Source organism: Pygocentrus nattereri, chromosome 20 (assembly GCF_015220715.1).
Source record: "Pygocentrus nattereri isolate fPygNat1 chromosome 20, fPygNat1.pri, whole genome shotgun sequence".
Classification (NCBI taxonomy): Eukaryota; Metazoa; Chordata; class Actinopteri; order Characiformes; family Serrasalmidae; genus Pygocentrus; species Pygocentrus nattereri.
The window spans coordinates 23,157,034-23,181,326 of NC_051230.1; the positions used below are offsets into that span (position 1 = coordinate 23,157,034).

General features: G+C 40.3%; 1 protein-coding gene across 2 annotated transcripts; it reads left to right on the forward strand.

Moving 5' to 3' along the window:
• Window positions 1-6,695: 6,695 nt before the first annotated feature.
• On the forward strand, window positions 6,696-16,610 carry LOC108414165 (zinc finger protein 501-like). 2 transcript variants are annotated; one of them, XM_017686987.2, is made up of 3 exons: window positions 6,696-6,781; window positions 10,887-11,061; window positions 14,124-16,610. In XM_017686987.2, exon 3 carries the CDS (start codon window positions 14,250-14,252, stop codon window positions 15,282-15,284), a length of 1,035 nt encoding a protein of 344 aa, XP_017542476.1. In that variant the 5' UTR covers window positions 6,696-6,781; window positions 10,887-11,061; window positions 14,124-14,249; the 3' UTR covers window positions 15,285-16,610. The 2 variants fall into 2 exon arrangements, with proteins under 2 accessions (XP_017542476.1, XP_017542481.1); XM_017686992.2 differs by lacking the exon at window positions 10,887-11,061 and having other exon boundaries at window positions 6,697-6,781.
• The last annotated feature ends 7,683 nt before the right edge of the window (window positions 16,611-24,293 follow it).

Below are 24,293 nucleotides of genomic sequence, written 5' to 3' on the forward strand. Positions count from 1 at the left end.
AAGCAATAACTCTGCCCGTAGACCAGTAGCAAGGTATACAAAGCAAAACCCCTCTCATCACTGCAGAAAGATTTGGCTGGCATGGGAACAGTAATGAACCGGCCTACTGTGCAAGTGGTGTTGTGCAAACATCATCCACATGGAAACAATTCATAGATAAACCAGAGGAATTTTGGAACCAAGTGCTGTAGTCTAATGAAACAAAAATTGAACTCTTTGGCTACAATGACCACTGTGATTGACTTAGGGTACCCAAACATTTGCACCCATACCACTCCCACCCCCCCCACCCTACCCTTTTTTTTTTATAGGTTTTCCACTCCAATTTACTAAATTTAGCAAATAAATTGTAACAATGTATGTAAATTTGTGAAAATGTCACATTTAAACTTTTCCATGCAGATGGTGTATTAACTTTTCATTTACAAAGATCAATAAACCATGCAATTTGACCAGGGTGACCTGTTTACTATTAAGGGCTGAAGTGTTGTGATCCCAATGGCCTACTATCCCTTCTGTGTTTTGTTGCTGTTTTGCATGTTGTTGTTTTTTTTTTCTCCTTTCTTAAGGCTGCAATACACTGGTCTGTAATTGTCTGCAGAGGTGGAAATGGGCTTCCACAATAAAACTTGGCCTTAGAATGACAAGGTTCTATTTGATTCTATCAACCAGAAATAATGGATATGAGGACAAAGCCAGAAGGCATGACAGTAATCGTCTGTTGAGACTGGGCAGTGTATGTGTAGTAGCAAGCAAGCAAAGTTTATTTATATAGCGCTTTTTACAACAGGTGTTGTCACAAAGCAGCTTTACAGAACAATCAGTATTACAGAAAGAAAAAGAAAAATCCAGGTCCAAGCCCCCATGAGCACAGCCAGTGGCGACAGTGGCAAGGAAAAACTCCCTAAAAGAGGAAGAAACCTTGAGAGGAAGCAAGACTCAGAAGGGGAACCATTCGTCCTACGGTCGACACCGGATAACAAACATTGTTAGTATAAAGTATTATAGTACAAAGTGGGGAAAAATAACAGTGGTTAAATTGATTAGTTTATGATTATGCAGTGGCAGCATCATCTAAGGGTGAGGATTGCACAGCGTTGTACAGCAAGAAGCTCAGTGGTGGTCAAGCTGGTCCAGAAGGCTGACGAGCAGTGGCACCCGATCGAGGCAGAAGAGGCAACAGCATCAGATGCACAGGATGGGCAGCTGTTCAACTCAGCATAGAAAGTAAATAAAAACAGAGTCAGTTCTGTAATAAGTGACTGATCACAGATTACAGTATAACAGAGCAGCAGAGACCCTGGCAGGTCTAGATCTGACAGGGAAAACTAATTACCAAAGGATTGACTAAACATGTAAGTTTTTAGCCTAGACTTAAAAACTAAGGCTGTGTCTGAGTCCCAAACATTAACAGGAAGATTCCAAAGCTGGGGGCTTTGTATGAGAAAGCTCTCCCCCCTGATGTAAGTTTATTAATTCCAGGTACTAGTAGCCGTGATGGTTCATAGTAGGAGAGAAGTTCACTCAGGTACTGAGGGGCGAGTCCGTACTGTGGCTAAATACCATATGGTGCAGTTTATGGATTGTAATGTGAGCTCTGTGAAGGGTTTTATATTTTATTAACTGAAGCTTTGAACTGATGCTTATAGAGGTGTTACTGTGTATCTGCAGTCCCTTTTTCAACTGGAAATGATCTTGTACTGTTCTGAGGTAGAGAAAAGGAGTGGGACTGTAAAAGTTTCTAATATTGATTTGCTTCTTTGAGCTAAGTTAAGTATATACAGAGAACTGGTATGTTGTACTTTTCCTTGATGATGTTGAGATTTTATAATGGTTTTATAATACGCAATTGGAATATACATGGAACCACAAACAGTGATGTTTCAGACAAGATTTTCCTCAGATTGATGGTAAGTACCATTGTAGCAAGAACCAGTGTGTTTGTAGTGGAAATGCACCAGATGGTTCAAAATTTTGGCACTGGCACCATGTCAGAGGAAAGTAGCTATTAGTGGATAGAGCAGCAATATGGCAGTCTGGGCATTTTCCATATATAAGTTGAAATTCAAGTATTTGATATTCACATTTCTTTGTTCATTAAGTAACACAGAATAGCTTTGATTTAGAGCCCTTAATTTATCAAATAAAACCATTCTGGAAAATGTGATCTGTGATTTTCTGTTCACATTGATGTTAGTCTTTCTGACACTGATGCTGCAGGTTCTCCTTTAACACTGCTCGGTGTAGATGTCCTTAATGGCAGGGAAGCTTGACCCCCTGTCAGGATGCTCTCTTTAGTGCTTCTGTAGAAAAGTTGCTCTGGTGTTCCCAATGTAGTTGTTTAAATCTCATACAAACATTGTGAAATAATTCATATTTCTAGTTTTACACATAAATTTTTAATGACAAATGTTAGCCTCTACTTTAAAATATAGTTTGTACCTTTTATACCATTTTGTTTGGTGTGGAGATGAGGATTTTGCCATGACTGAGGTGCTTCATGGTTAAGCTGAATGACTGGGCTCAGCCCACTTTTTTTCAGCACGGTTAGCTAATCATACTCGGAACCACATAACAATTCAGTGACGTAACGATGTAGCTTGCTGATTGGTTTTACGTTTATGTGCCACAGCATCCTGCTGCGCTATTTCAAACCTGAAAGCAAATAAGCTCAGTGCACGTTTTTAAATCCACCATTCAATAAACATCAGAGCTTCAGTCTAACACCAATATCTAAATGTTAAATGGTGATATTAACAAGGAGAGAGAAGCTGGTTAGCGATAGTTTGGGTAGCATGCTGTCAGCGCTGCTCACCACAGAACAGATATGATTGTGACTAACAAAAGCTTCACTGACACAAGTTTAGATGAAAGTGACTCATATCTGAAGAAAGCGAAGTCGAGCGGCTGATGTTAAAGAAACACAAAGCCGAAATGGAACTGGAGCCTCCTAGCTAAGCTAATGCTACCCAGGTCCACTCGCCTTGCTAACTTAGTTTAGCTAAAGAGATCCAATCACCACAGTGCATGTTCGATTCGACTAACTGCTCTGCTATCAAAAGTGTAAATGATAAAAACTAAGCTTTAAGCTGTAGCCTGCTAGGCTAAGCTAATGTGAATGCATGGTGCTTCCCAAGGCAGTACAGGCTGTGTTCTAGCGAACAATGATTAAAAACACCCGTTTAGAGGATAAAGACTCGTTTCTGAGGGCACAGATTCGAATGGCTGGTGTTGAAGTGACAGCAAGAGAAAAAAGATAATTGTTCTGTGGTGCTTTGAGCTGGACCCTGCTGGGCGATGCTAATGGCTACAGGTAAAACCTACTGTAGTACAGGCTTCAGTAACAGATGCTTAAATACCACCCGTTTAGTGGATAAAAAAGATGAGAGCATGCTGAGAGACCAGAGATAGAGTGACAGGTGGAAACAAAAGTGTTTAGTGGCCGGTGGTGTATATGTTGCTATTAGCCTGTTAGCAGTTAGCCACTAGTTGGTGTAGTATTCTTGGGTGTGTTGGGGCCCAGAGCTCCCAGTCCTCAGCTCCAAAGTCCCAGATGAATTGAAAAAACGTTACTAATTAATTAATGTTAAATCAAAGTTTTAGTTCTACAACCCCAATTCCAATGAAGTTGGGACGTTGTGTAAAACATAAATAAAAACAGAATATGATTATTTGCAAATCCTTTTCAGCCTATATTCAATTGAATACACTACAAAGACAAGATATTTAATGTTCAAACAGATAAACTTTATTGTTTTCTGCAAATATTCACTCATTTGGAATTTGATGCCTGCAACACGTTCCAAAGAAGTTGGGACAGGGGCGTGTTTACCACTGTGTTACATCATCAGTAAGTATTTGGGAACTGAGGACACTAATTGTTGAAGCTCTGTAGGTGGAATTCTTTCCCATTCTTGCTTGTTGTACAACTTCAGTTGCTCAACAGTCCGGGGTCTTCGTTGTCGTATTTTGCGCTTCATAATGCGCCACACATTTTCAGTGGTAGACAGGTCTGGGCTGCAGGCAGGCCAGTCTAGTACCCGCACTCTTTTACTATGAAGCTACGCTGTTGTAACATGTGCAGAATGTGGCTTGGCATTGTCTTGCTGAAATAAGCAGGACATCCCTGAAAAAGACGTTGCTTGGATGGCAACATATGTTGCTCCCTAACCTGTATGTACCTTTCAGCATTAATGGTGCCTTCACAGATGTGTCAGTTACCACACCATCACCAACACCACCGCCACACCATCAGAGATGCTGGCTTTTGAACTTTGCGCTGATAACAATCCAGACAGTCCTTTTCCTCTTTGGCCCGGAGGACACGACGTCCATGATTTCCAAAAACAATTTGAAATGTGGACTCGTCAGACAGGACACTTTTCCAATTTGCATCATTCCATCTCAGATGAGCTTGGGCCCAGAGAAGCCGGCAGCGTTTCTGGGTGTTGTTGATATATGGCTTTCTCTTTGCATGGCAGAGTTTTAACTTGCACTTGTAGATGGAGCGATGAACTGTGTTCACTGACAGTGGTTTTCTGAAGTGTTCCTGAGCCCATGTGGTAATATCCATTACAGAATAATGTCGGTTTTTAATGCAGTGCCGTCTGAGGGATCGAAGGCCATGGGCATTCACTGTTGGTTTACTGACTTGCCGCTTACTTACAGAGATTTCTCCAGATTCTCTGAATCTTTTGATGATATTATGGACTGTAGATGATGAAATCCCTAAATTCCTTGCAATTGCATGTTGAGAAACGTTGTTCTTAAACTGTTGGACTATTTGCTCACGAAGTTGTTCTCATAGTGGTGAACCTCACCCCATCCTTGCTTGTGAACGACTGAGCCTTTCAGGGATGCTCCCTTTATACCCAATCATGACACTCACCTGTTTCCAATTAACCGGTTCACCTGTGGAATGTTCCAAACAGGTGTTTTTTGAGCATTCCTCAACTTTCCCAGTCTTTTGTTGCCCCTGTCCCAACTTCTTTGGAATGTGTTGCAGGCATCAAATTCAAAATGAGTGAATATTTGCAAAAAACAATAACGTTTATCCATTTGAACATTAAATATATTGTCCTTGTAGTGTATTCAATTGAATATAGGCTGAAAAGGATTTGCAAATCATCGTATTCTGTTTTTATTTATGTTTTACACAACGTCCCAACTTCATTGGAATTGGGGTTGTAATACTGTGGGTCGGATTTGTTGTCTAATATTTTCAATTTTATTATTAAAGAAGTAAGTTGTTGGGCGACAGCTTTTTCTAAGATCTTAGACATAAATTGTAAGTTAGAAATAGGCCTGTAATAAGACATTTGTTGTCTAAAATTTTCAATTTTTATTATTAAAGAAGTGGCGGCACGGTGGCATGGTGGGTAGCGCTGTTGCCTCACAGCGAGGAGGGCCTGGGTTTGATTGCCTGGCCGGGTGACCGGGGTCCTCTCTGTGTTGAGTTTGCATGTTTTCCTTGTGTCTATGTGGGTTTTCTCCCACGGTCCAATGACATGCAGTCAGGCCAATTGGATATGTTAAATTGCCCCTGTGAGTGAGTGACTATCTGTGTCTGTCTGTCTGCCCTGCGATAGGTGTGGTGTAATACAAGCAGAATGTGATTTTACACTGTCTTGCTGAAATAATCAAGGCCTTGTCTGAAAAAGACGTCATCTGGATGGCACCTGACCTGAAGCGGTTTCATGCTACGTTTGTTTTTCTTTTCTTTTTTTTGCTTTTTTCAAGTTTTTATTTAATCGTGAGTCATTTGAACCCCTAGAAGTATTTTTCATTTTTTTCTGTTCTTGTTGGACATTATTATGTGAAAAAAAGATATTAGGTATGTTTTTCAGGATGCAGTAAGTTCTCTCCTATTAACTCCTCTTAGTAGCTTTGCTCCTATGGCCCACTTGCTAATAGCTAACATGATATACTTCCAGGTATTAAACCATTAGGGAGCAAGAGTCAGGTTAGGTCTTAGGTTTATGCTCAAATATAAATTCATGTTTTCTTTATGGTAGACATAAAAAAAGAAAGTAGGGAAACAGAAGAGGCTGAAACTGACAGACAAGAGGTGAAAAAAGCTCTGTTAAACAATGGAGTGAGACGGAGTGCCTTTGTCTTTTTTTTTCATTTTAATTGTGCTCGTTTCACTTCTGTTATGCAGTGTTGACATACTACATGGAGAGTTTTTAATAAATGTGATATTTAGATAAAGCAAGAATTCATGTTTTTGTAATTTCTATATAAAAACACTAATGTCTACACCTTCTAATGGTATTCTCTGTTTTCCTAATGGGTCGATATCACAGTGTAATGGATTCTAATACCATGTGGTTTAGCAGGTGTTCTGATTTCAGATGGTTTCCAAATGGGATCTAAAGGTGTCCTGCAAGAAACTAATGGTCTCTAATAGTAACCATTAAACCAAATCATATTAGAAAGGGAGACTATCAGATTTTAATCCTGATGGATCTAATAGTCAGCAGGATAAACAGTCCTGTTCAGCCCAAAGTCGAGCCCTTGCTGTTACCCAATCAGAGCGCTGGAGGCGGGGCTTGACCGAATACGGTTGGGATTTAAAATAACGACCGGTCCGCCTGAGATGGGGTGGTTCCAGCGTGAAGCCGCTTCAGGTCAGGTGGTGGCGCTAATTCTGTAAGTATAACTTTCTCCAACTGCACTAAAGCGGAGAAGCAGAAGGTGGTGTTGTGGTCAGTAGACCACGCCTCCGTGCTCATATACTGAGGAATACAGAGGATCAGAAACAAGAGCTGAACTATTGAAGGTAGGAAACTGTCCGACACTTTAACGCTCACTGTTCTTCCTTCACTCTCAGACGAGCAGCTGGAGACACATTAGAGTTTAGACAATAAGATTTGATGGATTTAAAATAGAGCCAGCTTATATTAATGTGTTAATAATTTGAGCTGATGGCTCCTTTTTATTCCTCCTGTATTGCTAATTGTACAAAATCCTCCTGCAGCCGAATCGCTGGTTCAGCACAGCAGATGCCCAATTCTGATCCAGCTCGGATGAACAACCTAATAACTCAACTACACAGGCTTTAATCATTGCTGTGCTGTTCATTACTAATTCTTCTCTGTGTAAATGTTGTTCCTGCTGCTTTCAGGTCGTCCTGCAACTTTTTAAACTGACTGCTGGCTTCTCCGTTACCTGTCTTATCATCAGTCTGAGGAAAATCTTTTTTTCTCATTAGTTGTGATTCCATGAATATTTCAGCTGCATATTATCAAAACAGGTTTGCCGACTATGATGTCCAAGATCTTTTCTAGGGCGACCTGAGAACTTTAGGAAGCTCCTTCACTTCACTGTGATTGTTGTTGCGTGAGATCTTGTGTCTGATGTCTTTTATAATGACACTGCAATTTGCACAAGAACACTTTCATTTTAGCAGCATTAATATGCAGAACTTAATTTATTTATTTTTTATCTGTTACTTATGTTTATGAATACATACTTTTTCTGTATTTATAAGATCATGTTCAGAAGACATTACCATTACTTGTGCTAATTTTAAATGGCTATATAAACTGGAAGTATGTTAAATAACAAAAAATAAAGTGTCCAAATACTTGTTTTCACTCACCATATTTACTGTAGTGCATCAACATTAGAAATATTCTCTCACTGCTGCAGCTCTTTGTCTTTCTGTTTCTGTCCTGGTTGTACCTCTGCCTCACTGTCACGTTCTCAGTGCAGTAACCATCAGCATTTCTGAAATTAAATGTTTACATTGTCCTTTCATTACATTATTTTAACAAGCTTTATGGTTGATCTTCCCTGTCAGGTCGCTAGGTGCTGCTATGCAGATTAGGTAAATTAGCTACTTTACATTACATTACATTACATTTAGCAGACGCTTTTATCCAAAGCGACTTACAAATAAATGTGTGTGTGTGTATTATATATATATAACAACAAGTAAATAAACAAACACTACTTAGGATGGATGTTAGTTAATCTGATTAGCAGCTGAACGAAGGCTGCTCCAAAATCCGAATTGCTGCCCCTGCGCAAATTTAACTGGGTTGGCGAGATTCAGGACTCACCATCTAAACATGCAGCTGAATTTAAGTACACTATATTACAAAAGTATTCACTCATCCATCCAAATAATTGAATTCAGGTGTTCCAATTACTTCCGTGGCTACACGTGTATAAAACCAAGCACCTAGGCATTCAGACTGCTTCTACAAACATTAGTGAAATAATGGGTCGCTCTCAGGAGCTCAGTGAATTCACAAAGTGGTAGGCCATGTAAAATGACAGCGCGGGGTCAGCGGATACTGAGGCGCATAGTGCACAGAGGTCACCAACTTTCTGCAGAGTCAATCACTACAGACCTCCAAACTTCATGTGGCCTTCAGATTAGTTCAAGAACAGCGTAGACAGCTTCATGGAATGGGTTTCCATGACCAAGAAGCTGCATCCAAGCCTTACGTCACCAAGTGCAATGCAAAGTGTTGAATGCAGTGATGTAAAGCGCCACTGGACTCTAGAGCAGTGGAGACGTGTTCTTTGGAGTGACGAATCACACTTCTCTATCTGGAAATCCGATGGATGACTCTGGGTTTGGCGGTTGCCAGGAGAATGGTACATGTTTGACTGCATTGTGTAAAGTTTGGTGGAGGGGGGATTATGGTGTGGGGTTGTTTTTCAGGAGTTGGGCCCAGCCCCTTAGTTCCAGTGAAAGGAGCTCTTAATGCTTCAGCACCAAGAGATTTTGGACAATTTCTTGCTCCCAATTTTGTGGGAACAGTTTGGGGATGGCCCCTTCCTGTTACAACATGACTGCGCACCAGTGCACAAAGCAAGGTCCATAAAGACATGGATGAGTGAGTTTGGTGTGGAAGAACTTGACTGGCCTGCACAGAGTCCTGCCCTCAACCTGATAAAACACCTTTGGGATTAATTAGAGCGGAGACTGCGAGCCAGGCCTTTTCGTCCAACATCAGAGTCTGACCTCACAAATGCGCTTCTGAAAGAAATGTCTGGTCTATTCCAAAAACCATACACAGAGTCAGTGCTGGAGGGGGTAAAATGGTGATTACTGAGGAAAGGTCCTTTTAATCACATATTATCGAGTTTAAAGTGTTGGCATTGTGGTGTTGCTGTGCCTTTAAGGCCACATGAGGGGGGATGCGAGCAAGAGTTTAGAGCATGGGGCCTGCCTGTAAGATGTTGAATGAAGCTTGCAGTGAAACTACAGTTCAGACTCAACACTATGTTTTATTATTAGGAAACACGACATGGTGTCAGAACTTCTGTAGCTTAGTTGGTGCGGAGACTGAGTGCATTTGTCCCTGGAGAGAAAGCAACGGTGAGCGGCAATGGAGCGGAATGAAAATACAGACGACCAAAATGCGGTTGCTGTACAGAGAACAGTGGGGCCCAACACTAGGTTCAGCATCCAGCCTCCCTACTCCTTCGATTTTTCTAAGCCTCAGGATTGAGAGAAATGGATTAGATGGTTTGAGCGGTACAGGATAGCAAGTGGTCTGCATAAACGCTATGAGGAAAACCAGGTGAATATGTTCATTTACTGTATGGGTGATGAGGCTGATGACATTCCACCTGGCTTGCGCCTAACTGAAGTTCAACAGAAAAAGTACAGCGATGCGTGTGATAGCTTCCAAGCTCATTTCATTGGCAAGAAAAATGTAATTTACAAACGTGTGAGATTCGTGTGAGAAACGGGGAAAATGAAACAGTTGATTCTTCTGTCACAGCTTTGTATGCTTTGGTTGAAAATTGTACTTATGGAGCTTTGCATGTGAGTTAATTCATAATAGACTTGTTATGCGGCTAGGAGACACACAACTGAACGCATGCAGTTAGACCAAGATCTAACATTCAAAAAAGCCATGACAATGGCAAGGCAAAGTGAGGAGGTGAAACGCCAACAAACTTCCTTGCGCTGTGACACAGGCACCATGGCTGCTGAAGCCAGGTCTGTAGATAAGAGTATACAGGGGCAGTTGGAATGTTGCTAAACCCCAAAAAGACATTAGCCAAAATGCTAAGTCACAAATTGGCAAACAGCAAAATGCACAGTGCCCAGTGCCATAAATGTGGTAGCTCTTCATTCCACCCGAAGTGAGAGTGTCCTGCTAATGTGGCAAAATATCTTTCCTGTGGAAAAAAAGGTCACTTCCGGCATGTGTGCCATGCAATCAAAATTGTTTGTGAAATCGAAGAGTGTGATGGGGTGTTCCTAGGGAGCATTGCAGCCGATGGTGAGCCATGGATGGTCGACATAGACATCAAAGACAGGTGCATTTCCTTCAAGATTGACACGGGGGCAAATGTAACGTTCCTTCTGCTAACCCTGTTAAAAGAAATCTTCAGCGGCACAGACCTACCTGTTCTCAACTATGCAGCGAGACCTCTATTAGGACCAGGTTGGATTCCATTAGATGTTGTGTCACCAGCCTGCTGTTAAAGAGAGGAGAAAAGTAGGCGGCGGAAGATGTGTATATCATTCGAGGCTTACATACTGCACTGCTAGGCAGACCAACTATCTCAAAGCTTGGGTTGGTTGCACGTCTAGACAACATTGACGTATGGATTGACGTATGGAAAGGCTGGGAGTAATCAGCAGAGTAGAAGAACCCACAGATTGGTAGCATTGTTGTAGTCCCTAAAACGTCAGGCTCTGTGAGGGTATGCATGGATCTTACCAAGCTTAATGAATCAGTATGTCGGGATAAGTATATCCTTCCATTTGTAGAACAAACGCTGGGAATGCTTGCAGGAGCAAAAATCTTCAGTAAATTGGATGCCAATATGGGATTCTGGCAAATTGCACTGACTGAAGTGTCTGCAAAGTACACAGCATTCATAACTCCCTTTGGCTGCTTCTTTTGCAGGAGGTTGCCCTTTGGTATCACTTGTGCGCAAGAACACTTCCAGAACAGGATGGCAACAGAGGTCACAGATGACCTTGAAGGCATTGTATGTCACATGGATGACGTTCTGGTGTGGGGCAGAAATCAGGAGGAGCATGACACCCGTCTGCGTGCTGTGTTGCAGAGGATGCAGAAGGTGAGGATCACACACAATCTTGATAAGTGTGACCTGTCTACACAAGAGGCGAGCTTTCTGGGCCATGTAGTTTCAGACAGTGGTATCAGTCCTGACCCTAAGAAAACATAGGCTATTAGAAAGATGAAGGAACCTTCCAGTGTTAGCGAGCTCAGGAGCTTTCTTGGAATGGTTAATCATCTGGGAAAATTAATTCCTCAGTTGGCCAAAAAAGACAAGGCACTTTGTGATCTTTTTATGGGTTGGGAGCGGTTCTTCTCCAGAGATGGAAAGAGGAGTGGAAACCTGTGGCCTATGTGTCACAGTCGCTTACCCAGATAGAGCAAAGGTATGCGCAAGTGGAAAAAGAAGCCTTGAGTCTAACCTGGGCATGTGAAAGGTTCCAGGATTTTCTCATTGGCAAGCACTTCCAACTGGAAACAGACCATAAACCTCTGTTGAGCCTTCTGGGAGTACAAGCAGAGATGCCCCTCCTCCTCGTATCCAGAGGTTTAAAATGAGGCTGATGCGTTATTCTTACTCTATCAATCAAGTGCCAGGGAAAAGTCTGTGGACAGCTAATACACTGTCACGTGCTCCAGTGAGGGGAAGTGTGTGTCAAGAAGAAAATGAGTTCTGGGAAGACACAAATATATATGTAGGCTCTGTTATGCAGTCTTCCAGCGAGTTTTACCTATCTGGACCACTTAAGAGAGCAGCTCAAGAGTGACGGTGTGTGCTCTAGAGTTATGACATTGTACACTGATGGATGGCTTGAATATAATCGTGGCGAATGAGAAATGAGATCCTGGCCAAACTGCATGAAGGTCACCAAGGGTTGGTGAAATGCAGAGAGCGGGCATGTCAATCAGTATGGTGGCCGGACCTGAGCCAGCAGTTAAATGAAATGCTGCTTGACTGCAGAACATGCATCAAAGAGCGTCTGAACCCGAAAGAGACACTCATGCCATCTCAGTTTCCTGACCGGCAATGGCAGAAGTTAGTGGCAGACTTGTTTATGCTGGGAAGCAAAACCTACCTGCTGGTAGTGGATTACTAATCCAGGTATGTGTAGATCACCCATGTAACTCTTTCCAGGTGCAACAACATTATTGTGCATCTAAAATCTATATTTGCATGTCATGGAGTTCCAGAGACCCCGGTGACAAACAATGGCCCTCAGTTCTCTGGGCTAGCCTTTGCTTCCTTCACTGAGTTCTATAGGTTCCGCCACATTACCAGCAGCCCTAGGTTTCCCCAAAGTAATGGTGAGACTGAGCGCACTGTAAAAACTGTGAAGTTTCTTCTCAAGAAAGCTGTAGACCCTTATCTGGCTCTGCTTGCCTATAGAGCCACATGGCTGCAAAATGGTTACAGTCCAGCACAGTTACTCATGGGGAGAAGGCTTCGTACTACGGTACCAATGCTTCCAGCTCTGCTAAACCCTGCACTTCCTGATGCTAAGACAATTGCTAGGAAGGAGAATGAGAGGAGGATCCTGGATGCAAAGCATTTCAATATGTGCCATCGAGCAAGGGACCTCAGCAAGCAGCTGTTACCAGGAGAGGAAGTGTGGGTGACTGATGCTAAAACATCAGGATCTGTGGTGGCCAGTTACTTCACTCCACGATCATACCTTGTGAATACACCTCAAGGTACTGTGAAGTGCAACCGCTACCATCTGATTCCCATGCAAACAGCAGTGGAGGGCAGCGATAGCCCTACATATGCATAGTCTTCAATGCCTGTTCAGGGGCAAAGTCCTGTGGCTCAGCAGCTGCCAATGAATGATATCCCTAAACTGCTATCTACTCCTAAAACCAGGTCCGGGAGAGTCAATCAGAAGCTTACCAGACTGGACTTGTAAAGTCCAGAAGAAAAAAAAAGTACAATATGTGTGTTGTTGTTCTGTATGCATCAGTATATAGCTAATGTATTTGGTAAGAACAGTTGAAAAATATGTTTAACAGTTAGTGTAAGACGGCTAAATGTTTAGAAGTTTAAGTACATAGAGTTTGTGGGGTTATGTTTCTCTTTAAGGTTTTGCAGAATAATCCCCTAAGGTCTGCTGAGACAAAGGTAGTCCACCCGTTGTCTCTAGAAGGGGGAGATGTGGTGTTGCTGTGCCTTTAAGGGCATGTGAGGGGGGGATACGAGAAAGAGTTTAGAGCATGAGGGCTGCCTGTAAGATGTTGAGTGAAGCTTGCAGTAAAACGTTTAAACTACAGTTCGGACTCACTGTGTTATTAGGAAACACGACAGGCATAACTGTGTTCAGATTTTTAATGTAGATAAAACCACTGGGTTTAAAGTATTCTGCCTGGCTGATAAAGGAAGATGTCAGAACATCAGAACTGGAAGAAATACAGTCTTGCAGGAGTTTGCTTCCGGCTTACACCAATCTAGTTCAAGTTTAGGAATCCAGAATAAAGCCTTTTGTAAATTTGCTGCCGAATAATAATATCTTAAATTAGAAAGGCCCAACCTCCCCATTAACCTGGGATGCTTAAAGAGTACTTGTCTTGACCCTTGGATTTTTTTTCCTGACAAAGACAGTATAAAATAATATGACCTGATCCATCATAATAAAGTTTTTTTGAAAAAAATAAGAAGGCATTAGAAGAGAAAATGTAATCTGGGCAAATATATTCATGTTAACAGACTGAACTCTGTTAACAGAACTCATGTTAATATGTTAACAGACTGAACTGTTAAAGAGAGAGGCAGACCACCTTTGTAGGTCTGCTTTAACATGGTAGATTAGATGTAAAAATTTAGATGTAAGCAGCATAATTTATATTTTGGCTCTTTAATGTTCATGTAAAGCAAAGGATCCAGTAACATTCAGTGTGTGTAGGATAAAACATATTGACTTTGGAATCCTTTTGTTAACTACAGGGTCAGGGATCACAAATCCAGCTTCAGAGTTTAAGTATTAATATTTTTCTATGTCTGTTGGAAGTTTATTCTTTCTTTACACTTTCTGACAGTTGCTGTAAGTGGAGCCTTCAGGATTTGGCTCATACTACTTTTGGTGCATTATTTGAGTTTAAATTTTCTTTCTTTCTTTTTTTTCCCCCCAGAAACAAATGGTTTCCTGTTTCAAGTCTTATCCTGCATTTTCCTAACCAGCTTAAATGTGCTTCTGTAAACACGTAAGGACATTCCATGAAGAGGAATGCTGCTGAAAACAGGTGATAAAAAAGAATATGGCGTCTAGAAGACATTCAGTTACTCAGCAAATATCATCTGGGACCCTCCACATGAACATATCTGACAGACGAACACAGAAATGCAGCAAGGAGAAAAATCATTATTGTTCAGAGTGTGGGAAGAATTTCATTCAACAGAGTCATCTCAAACAACACCAGCGTATTCACACAGGAGAGAAGCCGTATCACTGCTCAGAGTGTGGGAAGAGTTTTAATCAACAGAGTAATTTCCAACAACACCAGCGCATCCACACAGGAGAGAAACCGTATCACTGCTCAGAGTGCGGGAAGAGTTTTAATCAACAGATTCATCTCCAAGAACACCAGCGCATTCATAGAGGACAGAAGCCATATCACTGCCCAGAGTGTGGGAAGAGTTTTAATCGTCAGAGTCATCTCCAACAACACCAGCTCATTCACACAGGAGAGAAGCCGTATCATTGCTCAGAGTGTGGAAAGAGTTTTAATCGTCAGAGTCATTTCCAAGAACACCAGCGCATTCACACAGGAGAGAAGCCGTATTATTGCTCAGTGTGTGGGAAAAATTTTACTCAACAGAGTAATCTCCAAACACACCAACTTATTCACGCAGGAATTAAACCATATCAGTGCTTAGAGTGTGGGAAAAGTTTTGCTCAGCAGAGTTCACTCCATCGACACCAGCGCATTCACACGGGAGAGAAGCCGTATTACTGCTCAGAATGTGGGAAGAGTTTTACTCAGCAGAGTTCTCTCCAACAACACCAGCGCATTCACACAGGAGAGAAGCCATATGACTGCGCAGAGTGTGGAAAGAGTTTTAATCGTCAGAGTCATCTTAAACAACACTGGCGCATTCACACAGGAGAAAAGCCGTATTACTGTTCAGAGTGTGGGAGGAGTTTTACTGTACAGGGTCATCTCCAGCAACATCAGCGCATTCACACAGGAGAGAAGCCTTATCACTGTTCAGAGTGTGGAAAAAGCTTTAGGCATTCAAGTACTGTGACAACACACAAGTGCACGAAGAGCAGTGGTGGAAATGGGCAGTAATGAGTGTAATAACACATTCCGGGAGTAAAAGTCTCAAGGGAATGATGATTCCAGCCTAGATTTCAAACTGTTTTATTGTTGTTTCACACTGTTTCTGAAACATGAGCATAAAATGAAATCTAATTTCCAGTACCGAATACCAAGAATACCAACCCTACAGTTTATTCACCAATGGGAAAGAGTGGTACTTCAGATTCCCCATAAATTTAGTTTAATTTGTAATATACATTGAAAACAATCGGGAAGCTGCAACAAAGGAGATATGAATTGGAAGACTGTAACAGTGAAGTTTTTGCTGTGGTGGGCAAGGCACTGCAAGACATCAAACTATCTGTGTGATGCACTGTGACCTCTCCTTAGAATGTTCTATGTGGCCTCAAGTTGCATACAGTTCAAACTACAACTCATCCTTGAAGTTTGTTTTACTCTTTTCTGAGACTTTAAAGACTGTTGATGTGCTGTGTGATGCCTGGAGCGTGATTGTTCTTAAAAAGGGTGCTGTGACATGAGATAAGGACTTCTAGATTCAAGATTCAAGAATTTTATTGTCATATGCACAGCAGAAATCCTTACTTCTATGCCCATCTCCAGTCTATCCACCAGATATGATTGTTTATAGTATTTCAACTAGTTGGAACTGGGTATTTTTTAACATTGTAGAACTGGGCGAAAGGTGACTATCTATGGCTGCATTATAATAATTTTGATTTGTAGTCAAAATGTGTGCAATTCTGTATGTAGATGATCTGATTTACATAAATTTGCATAAAAGTATAACTACAGGTTTTTTTATTCACTATGGTCTTCACTGTTTAGTTTTTGGGGTATATCACATCACACAAATTATGAATGTTTTTCCATATATTTCTAAATTTAGATTTTAGTCATGCTGTGGAAATACAAGCTGGCAAAAAAGTATTCTGCCATGCTATATAACAATGCCATTTACTTCAGAATCACTTTATTTTGTTATGTTACACCAAGAATTAGCCTTGGGGGGGCACATATATATTGTACTAAACACACCAATCCACAGATTGATAAACATGATAAACATTAAAAAGAAAAAAAAGACAAATAACAATGAATTAAAATAGAACAAATAGAATATATGAGATTAGATATAAAAGAGGTAATGTGAAAGGAGGAAAAGAGATAAAGTGTGATATGTAAATGCCCTTTATGCAGAGTCAGAGGAAATACACTATTATTTACAGTGATAGGATGATATGAACATTCATACAGTTGTATGAATAAGCATTGTGATTCCGAGGAGTTATACATTAAGGGGGGTTTGTATGTATACAGTAAACATGTGCTTTATCATTTCCATATGTTATGTTGTATGTTTAAGGAAGTTTGTATTTAATATGTTTGTATTTGTACAAAGGTAAGAAGTGAGAGAAGTGTTAAATGAAAGAGCCTTATACATAAGAGTTTTTCTTCTTCCAGAATGGTTGAGTTGTGGATGTGAGTCACACATAAAGAGCTGCAGTGGTGAATTTTGTACTCTAGCTCTCTTTGCTCTTGTACAGTGTGCAGATGCAGCTCTGCAGCATTGTTCACTTCAAAAGCACCAATTATTTTATTTAGAGACTTCTATTTAAATAGGTTTGATGATAATAATGACTATACTAAGTTAGCTCCTTAACTAGTGACCTGTCAAACAAAGGATACATGAAGCAAAAGTAAATGAATACTACATCTTATTGTGCTTTTGTGTAGTTCTATATATATTTACATATATCACTTCACATTGTGGTATTATTTCTTCATTTCTAGCTAACCCGCTAATAGAAAACTTTTAGGATTTAGGCTATTCTGGTGCTGCTTTCAGCTCACTGGAGTAACTGTTCATTTTACTTAAAATGCTCCAGCCTCTTAAAGCCTGCCGCTTTCTTAGAGAGGTGGAGAACTGTAGAAGTGGTTCAAATGCAAAACCTTAAAGCAGAAAAATGATTAAATACATTACTGTTCAAGATGACTGTTTTCAACAATATAAAGGAATTTAGCTGTAGATACACTATATTTCCAAAAGTATTCACTCGTCTGCCTTCACACGCATCCGCTCTAATTCATCCCAAAGGTGTTCTATTGGGTTGAGGTCAGGAATCTGTGCAGGCCAGTCAAGTTCTTCCACACCAAACTTGCTCATCCATGTCTTTATGGACCCTGCTTTGTGCACTGGTGTGCAGTCGTGTTGGAACAGGAAGGGGCCATCCCCAAACTGTTCCCACAAAGTTGGGAGCATGAAATTGTCCAAAATCTCTTGGTCTGCTGAAGCAATAAGACTTCCTTTCACTGGAACTAAGGGGCTGAGCCCAACTCCTGAAAAACAATCCCACACCATAATCCCCCCTCCACCAAACTTTACACTTGACACAATGCAGTCAGACAGTGTAGAAAAGAGGTGAAGAAGTGGGTGCAGGCAGGATGGAGTGGCTGGAGACGGGTGTCAGGGCTGATGTGTGACAGAAGGATAGCAGCAAGAGTGAAAGGGAAGGTTTACAAGACAGTAGTGCGTCCTGCTATGATGAATGGTGTGGAGACTGTGGCTCTGTCTAAAAGACAATAGGCTGAGCTGGAGGTTGCGGAGATGAAGATGCTGAGATTTTCATTGGGAGTGACAAGGATGGACAAGATTAGAAATGAGCAGATCAGAGGGACAGTGAAGGTGGAGCAGTTTGGAGATAAAGCCAGAGAGGCCAGGTTAAGATGGTTTGGACATGTGTTGAGGAGGAATAGTGGATATATTGGTCAAAGAATATTAGAGATGGAGCTGCCGGGTAGAAGGAGAAGAGGTAGACCTCAGAGAAGGTTCATGGATGTAGTGAAGGTGGACATGGAGATGGTTGGTGTAAAAGTAGAGGAGGCAGATGATCCGCTGTGGCGACCCCTAAAGGGAGCAGCCGGAAGAAGAAGAAGAAGAAGAAGAAGAAGAAGAAGAAGAAGAAGAAGACAATGCAGTCAGACAAGTACTGTTCTCATGGCAACTGCCAAAATCAGACTCATCCATTGGATTTCGGGATGGAGAAGCGTGATTCGTCACTCCAGACAACACGTCTCCACTACTCTAGAGTCCATTGCGCTTGGTAATGTAAGGCTTGGATGCAGCTGCTTGGCCATGTAAACATATTCCATGAAGCTCTCTACACACTGTTCTTGAGCTAATCTGAAGGCCACATGAAGTTTGGAGGTCTGTAGCGATTGACTCTGCAGAAAGTTGGCGACCTCTGCGCACTATGTGCCTCAGCATCCGCTGACCCTGCTCTGTCATTTTACGTGGCCTACGTGGCTGACTTGCTGTCATTCCCAATCGCTTCCACTTTGTAATAATACCACTGACAGTTGACTGTGGATTATTTAGTAGCGAGGTGGCATCCTATCATGGCACCATGCTGGAGTTCACTGAGCTCCTGAGATCGACCCATTCTTTCAGAAATGTTTATAGAAGCAGTCTGCATGCCTAGGTGCTTGGTTTTATACACTTGTGGCCATGGAAGTGATTGGAACACCTGAATTCAATTGATTTGGATGGGTGACCGAATACTTTTGGAAATATAGTGTATATATATAAAATGATTCTGATATGATTACTGTACAACTTCATACATTTGGAAAACTGTTAAATCTCTTTAAATGTCCCCAATGTGCAGTAGTTTTTTTTTAAAACTGCCAAGTTTGAACTAGACACTGGGCATCTTTTTTTCTTCTTCATGCTGTCCCATAGATATTTGTTGGGAAGGGAGTTGGAACACACAAAATGTTGCACTGCATGCAGTGCAAGCTCATGGTGAAAAGGGCTAATATTAATAGAAAATACAAATTTTGCAGACCTGACTTGGCCCACGGGCCTTGTGTTTGACACATGGGCTGCAAAACATTGAGAGCAATGTAAAATTAATATCCAGAATCCATTTCATTTGCAAAGCAATGATCAAATCTTAATCAAATCCTGAAGCAGATGCTGAAATCCAAAAGAAATACCATTGACAGCTCATTAAAAAAATTAATATCCAATAACTTCTGGTTTATGTTTCAGATTATTTAAATCTACATTGTATAAATAACTATATCTATTAATATGGTGAGTGGGGTATGTAAGAAACATCTGGAATATTTTCAGAAACACAGTTCATTATATTTTTTGTTGTGTGCAAAAGAAAAATAAGTCAGCAACTTCCATTAGTTTAAAAAACAATTGCTTCATATAAAAAAAAAAAAAAAAAAAAACCCACAAAAACAGACCTTTGTTTAAACTTTTTTGTGTGACTTCAATTTTTCATTTCAAGAGCAGGATTAACCTTAGTTAGGGACTTTTATCCAAATTGGTTTGCTGATGATAATAATAGACACACTAATGATGCAGTCACACTTACTCAAATTGTCATTTCTGGTGGAGATAATTTTGATACCAGAGTTCCTGAGTTGAGGTGACCTGCAAACTTTCAACAAGGCGGAGAAGAGGACAAATTCAGTATTGGATGGTACATAATTCTTTATTCATAACAGTGCAACTATAGTTAATGGTTGTTAGTACACATTACTGTGTAGTCTATGTGCATTTAACTTGATATGGATTATTGCTATTTATCATTCTGTTCATAGCAAATTGACTCCTCTTTTGATCAAGTGGTGCATGTTATTCATGTTACATTAGCTCACATGAATGCGATGTTTACTTTGCGCACAGCTGCGTTTCCTCCGTAACATGACTTTTTGCTGCTAGTATATGCAAGTGACTCCATGATTTTTTGGGACTGGGAAATTACATAACCCATCCATACCTTCTACCATTGGGAAGGACATGCTACCCTTTATGTTGATGCAGAATTCACCACTTCTCACCACCTCATACTTGCAGCATGCAAAGTGCTGTGTATTGTACATCAGTCTATTTTGACATTACCCATTTATTAACAAAATGATTTTTAGCATTTGTCTACTACATTTGTCTACTACATGAGAATGGCAATGATATGCCTTAATCAATTAGCGAATATTGTTTTAGATTTACATACATTTCTATAGGAAAAAAAACATCTCCTGCACCTAAAATATAACAGTTCTTTCCTGAATCCATCTAGGAGAGAGCAGTATTACAGAAGACTTTAACCTGCCTCAAAATCAACCTTTCAATAGAGATCAGCATTAATTTTGGATGGACAAAGTTGCTAGGAAGTGGTCAGTGCTGCAGCATGCCCATAAAAAGGCCAAAGATAATTGATAAATGATGACAACAGAGAAATCCAGATATTATTCCACAATTCTTATGTAATTGTTTCTTCCGGCCTTCGTTGTTTGTTTATCCTGCGTTTCTTTTGTCATGTCGGTTCCCTGTTCAATCCGTGTTGGCTCTGTGACCCTGAACCGTTTTAACCCTGATTCTGGATTTGCCCTTAATAAATCTCGCTTATCTCAGCACATGCGTCCACCTCATGATTGCTTTTGGTCCTTGTGAAATAAAAATGCATTTAAGTGCCAAGATCGCATACTCTAGCCCCTTTAACTACTTCATGTATGTCACTACTATTAGTAGTACTGCTACAATTACAGGGGGCAGAAGGCTTTTGTGAGGCAGTCATGGGCTGGAGGTTAGGGACCTTCTGTGACTGGAAGGTCGCCGGTTTGATCCCCAAAGCTGACAGTACATGACTGAGGTGTCCTTGAGCAAGGCACCTAACCAACTGCTCCCCGGGTGCTGCAGATAGGGCTGCCCACCACAGTAGTTTCATCAGTAAAAATATGGAAATATGATAAATACTTTTTCTCTGTCAGCTGCTGTAATGTTGTGGAGCAATGATGAGGCGGAGCATGTGCTGAGATAAGTGAGGTTTATTAAGGGCAAATCCAGAATCAGGGTCAAAACGGTCCAGGGTGCACCAGTGACATCTGCAGTTAACATTCCCAGTTTGTAACTGATGCAATAAAAGTATGTTCAAGCCTAATGCAGAAAATATTATACAGTACACTCTGCATTACTGACTAGACATATTTCTGCAGAAGTTTAAATTTGGAATGGTTTGTGATCTGTCCAGCACTGCCTATAAAAGTAAGCAAGCTTTAAAAATGTGTATTAGAAACCATTGCAGTGTTGCTGCTATTAATTTGCCTTTTCTGACTGCATGGTGTGATGGGTCTTATCATATAGGCATTTAGAAAATGTTAATATTGTTAAAACGTGTTAAAATGAGTTCATGCAAGCTCTACAAGTTATAGAAATAAGATACAAATACAAATCAATGAATTTAATTATTTTCTTTAAATTATTTATGCTTTGTCCAAGCATTTCTTATATTTTTGACAGGGATCCTCAAAATTATATAAAAAGCTTTTCTTGTAGCAGTGATAAACACATTTGTTGAAGACTGACAGTGCCTTCTAATGACTAAGACTAATCTGCTAAAGCTTATTATGGATATCATGTTGGTTGAATGTTGTATTTTATTTTTATTTTTTTTGTTGTTCAGATGTGGTTTTGGGTGGGTTTTTAATTTTTTAGTAGTAGTGGTAATCTATAGAATCAATCTGACAACCCTATCCAATGTTTGGCCAGGGAGATGGAGCTACACTGAGTCTCCTGTTCTGGCACTACAGAGTCTTGGTTTAGCGTGGTCCCATTTCCCATTCATTGTTTAATTACACCAAAACTATTACTACAAAATACAACAGCACACTGCTAATATAATCTCAAAGATACCTACTATCATGTTATATCATGTTATAATTCCATCTGTATATCTATTGATATATTCTATCTATATAATACACAACAATAATATGCATTTTGTTGTACCAAAGGCCATTTAAAATATTGTAATTCTATCACAGGCTGTTTAAAAATGGGTTCTAATATGATATTTAAATCTGACTATTGTTGTCTAGGCACTCTAACCCAGACAGAAGACATTTCTGAAGCAAGTCCTGCTTACATCTCTGGCTTACGTGTTGGTTGCCTTCTGGAAGATATTAAACATGTGGGCCAGAATTGGGCCAGGTGCTGGACAGCTGTGTATGGCTTTGACTCTTAACCAGTTTAAGGGCCAACTGTGGTGTAAAAGTTGTGGCCCAACAGTGCGGATGAAGGAAGAGGGCACAGCACAGTTAAGCTGCAGCAGATTCATACTTGCCTGATTGACACATCAGTACTTTTGGCCCAAGTCTGGCATGTCATAAATGGGCCACCCAGACAGCTGACAGTTCTGGGCAAATTCTGGCTTACGTAAGTGTTGGTTGACTTCGGGATAAATGTTAGGCTTGTGGGCCAGATGCTGGACCTATGTTTAAGGCATAGGTGTGTCTAGCCCCTTTTTAGGGCTGCTCAAGGACCCCTTAATTGAGTCCCAGCACCTCTAAAAATGAGAGTAAAAAGTCTCTTTTTTAAAAATGGAAGATCTGGTCTCATTAGATGTTCTTCTGTATGTTCAGTTGTTTTTCAATAAGGGCCACACCTTTACTTTGTGGCAGATAAGTGCTTGGTTTATTTATGACTTAGCACTTTTGGCCCAAGTGTGGCATGTCATACGTGGCCTATTATTGAAGTTACAGACAACAGCTTACGCTCACAATTTATGAATTATAACCCTCATTTAATTCATTTTCTCACCCAAGTTCATAATTTTTTAATGGCCAGGTCAGCGGCTAGGTTTGAAGAGAAAACAAAAGGAAGAAGGCATTAGATTAGTAATATACTTAAAAAAAACATTTACATACAGTAACATTATTTGTAATGTGTAGGTTTAGTTCAGAGAGATTGAATTCCAATTTTGAGATTCCTATTTTAAATTCCAAGGTTCCAGTATGGAAAATTAAATGACTTTCCTTGTACATAACATAAATGAAACAAGTGAAATGAACTGGTTCTGATTATGGAGTAGATGGTATTATGGAAAAGAAAAAGTCTATTATACTAAAAAGTCTATTAGTATATTGCATGGTGAAATAACTTAAATGGCTGTATTGCCAGCCAAGTTTTGCTAAAGAAAACTAAGAAGCCCTGCTCTTTTAGCCTCTCAGAAGCTAAAGCAGGGTAAAGCTTATCTAGTCATAGAACGATTTACCACAGCACAACTGAGTTAACAATTTAAAAATGTACAAAATTCATTTCATTATTTTTGTAATCTGTAATCTACTTTCTAATAATAGATCAAATTTAATAGTTTTTCATGTTTACACAAAATATAAAACATAAAAAGAAATATTATTTAAAAGAATAAGAAATCAAGAAAATAAACACGTTCACAAAAAAGGGTGGGGAGAGAGAAGACAGTGGCAGTGGGGGTCGAGAGCACCTACATGTGTTTTCCCTCTCCATCTCCATGGTCAAAGTAGTTACACCTTAATGAAATGATAAGTAAATAAGATAATCTACATAATAAATTCCATATACATATTGATTCATTACAAATCAAAACTATTATATCCAGACTTAGATTGGTACAGGAACATAACTAAACACAGTGCCATTGGGGCGACTGTGTCAACACAGATAGTGCACCTCATGTACATCCTAATTATGTCAGCAAGAGTTGCTCTCAGTGAAGCCCAAGGCCTTGATCAACCCCAAATGGTCACCCTTCACCCAGTTCAACAATAATGGAAATGCCCATTTCCAACTTCCAACCACAGTCCGCTGCAATGTCTGGTGGGATAGACTGGAGACGGGCATAAACACACTTATATCACAGCATCCTTCTCAAAGTTGCTCTCCAAGGGTCACAAGAAGCAACCATCCTTAAAGTTTCTGAAAACAGTACTGAAAAATGTATAGATGAGTTGTAGTCTGGCCTTTATGCAACTTTATGCTCCGTAAAACAGGTATGCATATAGGCTATACTGAGGAGAGGTCACCAGTTCATCACTTAGACAACTTGATGTCTTGCTATGCTTCACACCCTAGAGTCTCCATTACAAAAATATTTAGTTCTGCCCAGTACAGCAAAAATTCAATTTTGCAGTCTTCATATCTCCTTCGCAGCAGTAGGAAAAAACAACTGAACATACAGGAAA